This window comes from Nestor notabilis, unplaced genomic scaffold (genome assembly GCF_000696875.1).
Source record: "Nestor notabilis isolate BGI_N333 unplaced genomic scaffold, ASM69687v1 scaffold9838, whole genome shotgun sequence".
Taxonomy (NCBI): domain Eukaryota; kingdom Metazoa; phylum Chordata; class Aves; order Psittaciformes; family Psittacidae; genus Nestor; species Nestor notabilis.
The window spans coordinates 29,145-30,412 of NW_009938722.1; the positions used below are offsets into that span (position 1 = coordinate 29,145).

The 1,268-nt window shown below is 51.2% G+C and overlaps 1 protein-coding gene across 1 annotated transcript in view; it reads right to left on the bottom strand.

The window, feature by feature from the left end:
• The window catches only part of ORC3 (origin recognition complex, subunit 3), a gene marked incomplete at its 3' end in the record, with an annotated part of 29,917 nt that extends 28,682 nt beyond the window's left edge, over window positions 1-1,235 (bottom strand). The window contains exon 1 of the mRNA XM_010019482.1: window positions 1,212-1,235. Coding sequence (XP_010017784.1) covers window positions 1,212-1,235 — 24 coding nt within the window. The remainder of the gene's footprint in view (window positions 1-1,211) is intronic.
• Between the last annotated feature and the right edge of the window lie 33 nt (window positions 1,236-1,268).

Here is a 1,268-nt window from a genome sequence, read left to right on the forward strand (position 1 = left end):
AGAAACAGCTTTAAGCTGAAAGAGGTTAGATTTAGATTAGGTATTAGGAAGACATTCTTTACTGTGAGGGTGGCTCTGGCACAGGGTGCCCAGAGAAGTTGTGGCTGCCCCATCCCTGGCAGTGTTCAAGGCCAGGTTGGACACAGGGGCTTGGAGCAACCTGGTCTAGCGGAAGGTGTCCCTGCCCATGGCAGGGGGTTGGAACTGGATGAGCTTTAAGGTCCCCTCAAACCCAAACCATTCAACGATTCCACAGTAAGGTAAGACACAAGGGGCAAGGCAGTGGGACACATTTCACTACCTACGTAAAGACAACAGCCATTTTTTAAAGGGAAATCTGTGTGTGTTGAACCAAGTTTTCACTTTAGAAGTACTTCCCTTTACTCCTGAGAGTAATAAACCTGCACAACAACTTCCACACCAAAGGATCCAGCTGCACATGACAATTCAGTGCAAAACAATACAAGGGACAGGAGTCTTACAGTTATAAAATGCATCCTTCTGCTGTGAACCACTGCTACTGCTCATTACCTCATCAAGAGAGACAGGACATAAATTAAACATTCCGATACAACATTTTAAGTCTCACTACATGTTTACACTCTGATGAATGCCCTGTGCCGACTACCAACCCTAACTACAGGCCAGACAAAAGCCTTCAGCTCAGAAATATCAAGGCAATAACAGATATTTAACACCACTTGTGAGTAAATTCTGCTTTTATTTCTCGATTAAATTAGTTCCGAAGAGAGATACAATCAGTGTTTCAAAGTGGAAGCAGGCAATGCCAACAAACTTGAGCTGGAAGTGGCAGCACCTACAGCCACAGCACTGCTGTGAGGTTTACTTCGAGTACGAGAGCTTTTTGTGTGCTGACAGGACAGAGGAACAGGGCAGGAGGGCTGACTGTTTGCTGTGAGGAAAGCAAAGGTAAAACGGGACCGAGCGGGCACCAGGGCACGGATAAAGAGCCACCAAGATTTGACACAGCACGGGGCAGCCGGGAACAGGGCAGGCAGAAGCCTGGGCACAGAGGATCAGGGCAGCACCCGCAAATCGCGACAGAGGGACAAGGCAGTTCCTTCAGCGCTCTTCCTCATGGCGCCCGGCCCGGTGCAGTGCCAGGAGGCGAACCCGGAGGCCGCCCCGCTCACCCGGAGCCACGGCACAGGGTGCCCCATCTCTCCCCTTCCCCTTCCCCTTCCCCTCACCTTGGAGACGGAGCACGTGCTCATGTCGCCCCTCTCGCGCCACAAGCCCCCTCTCGG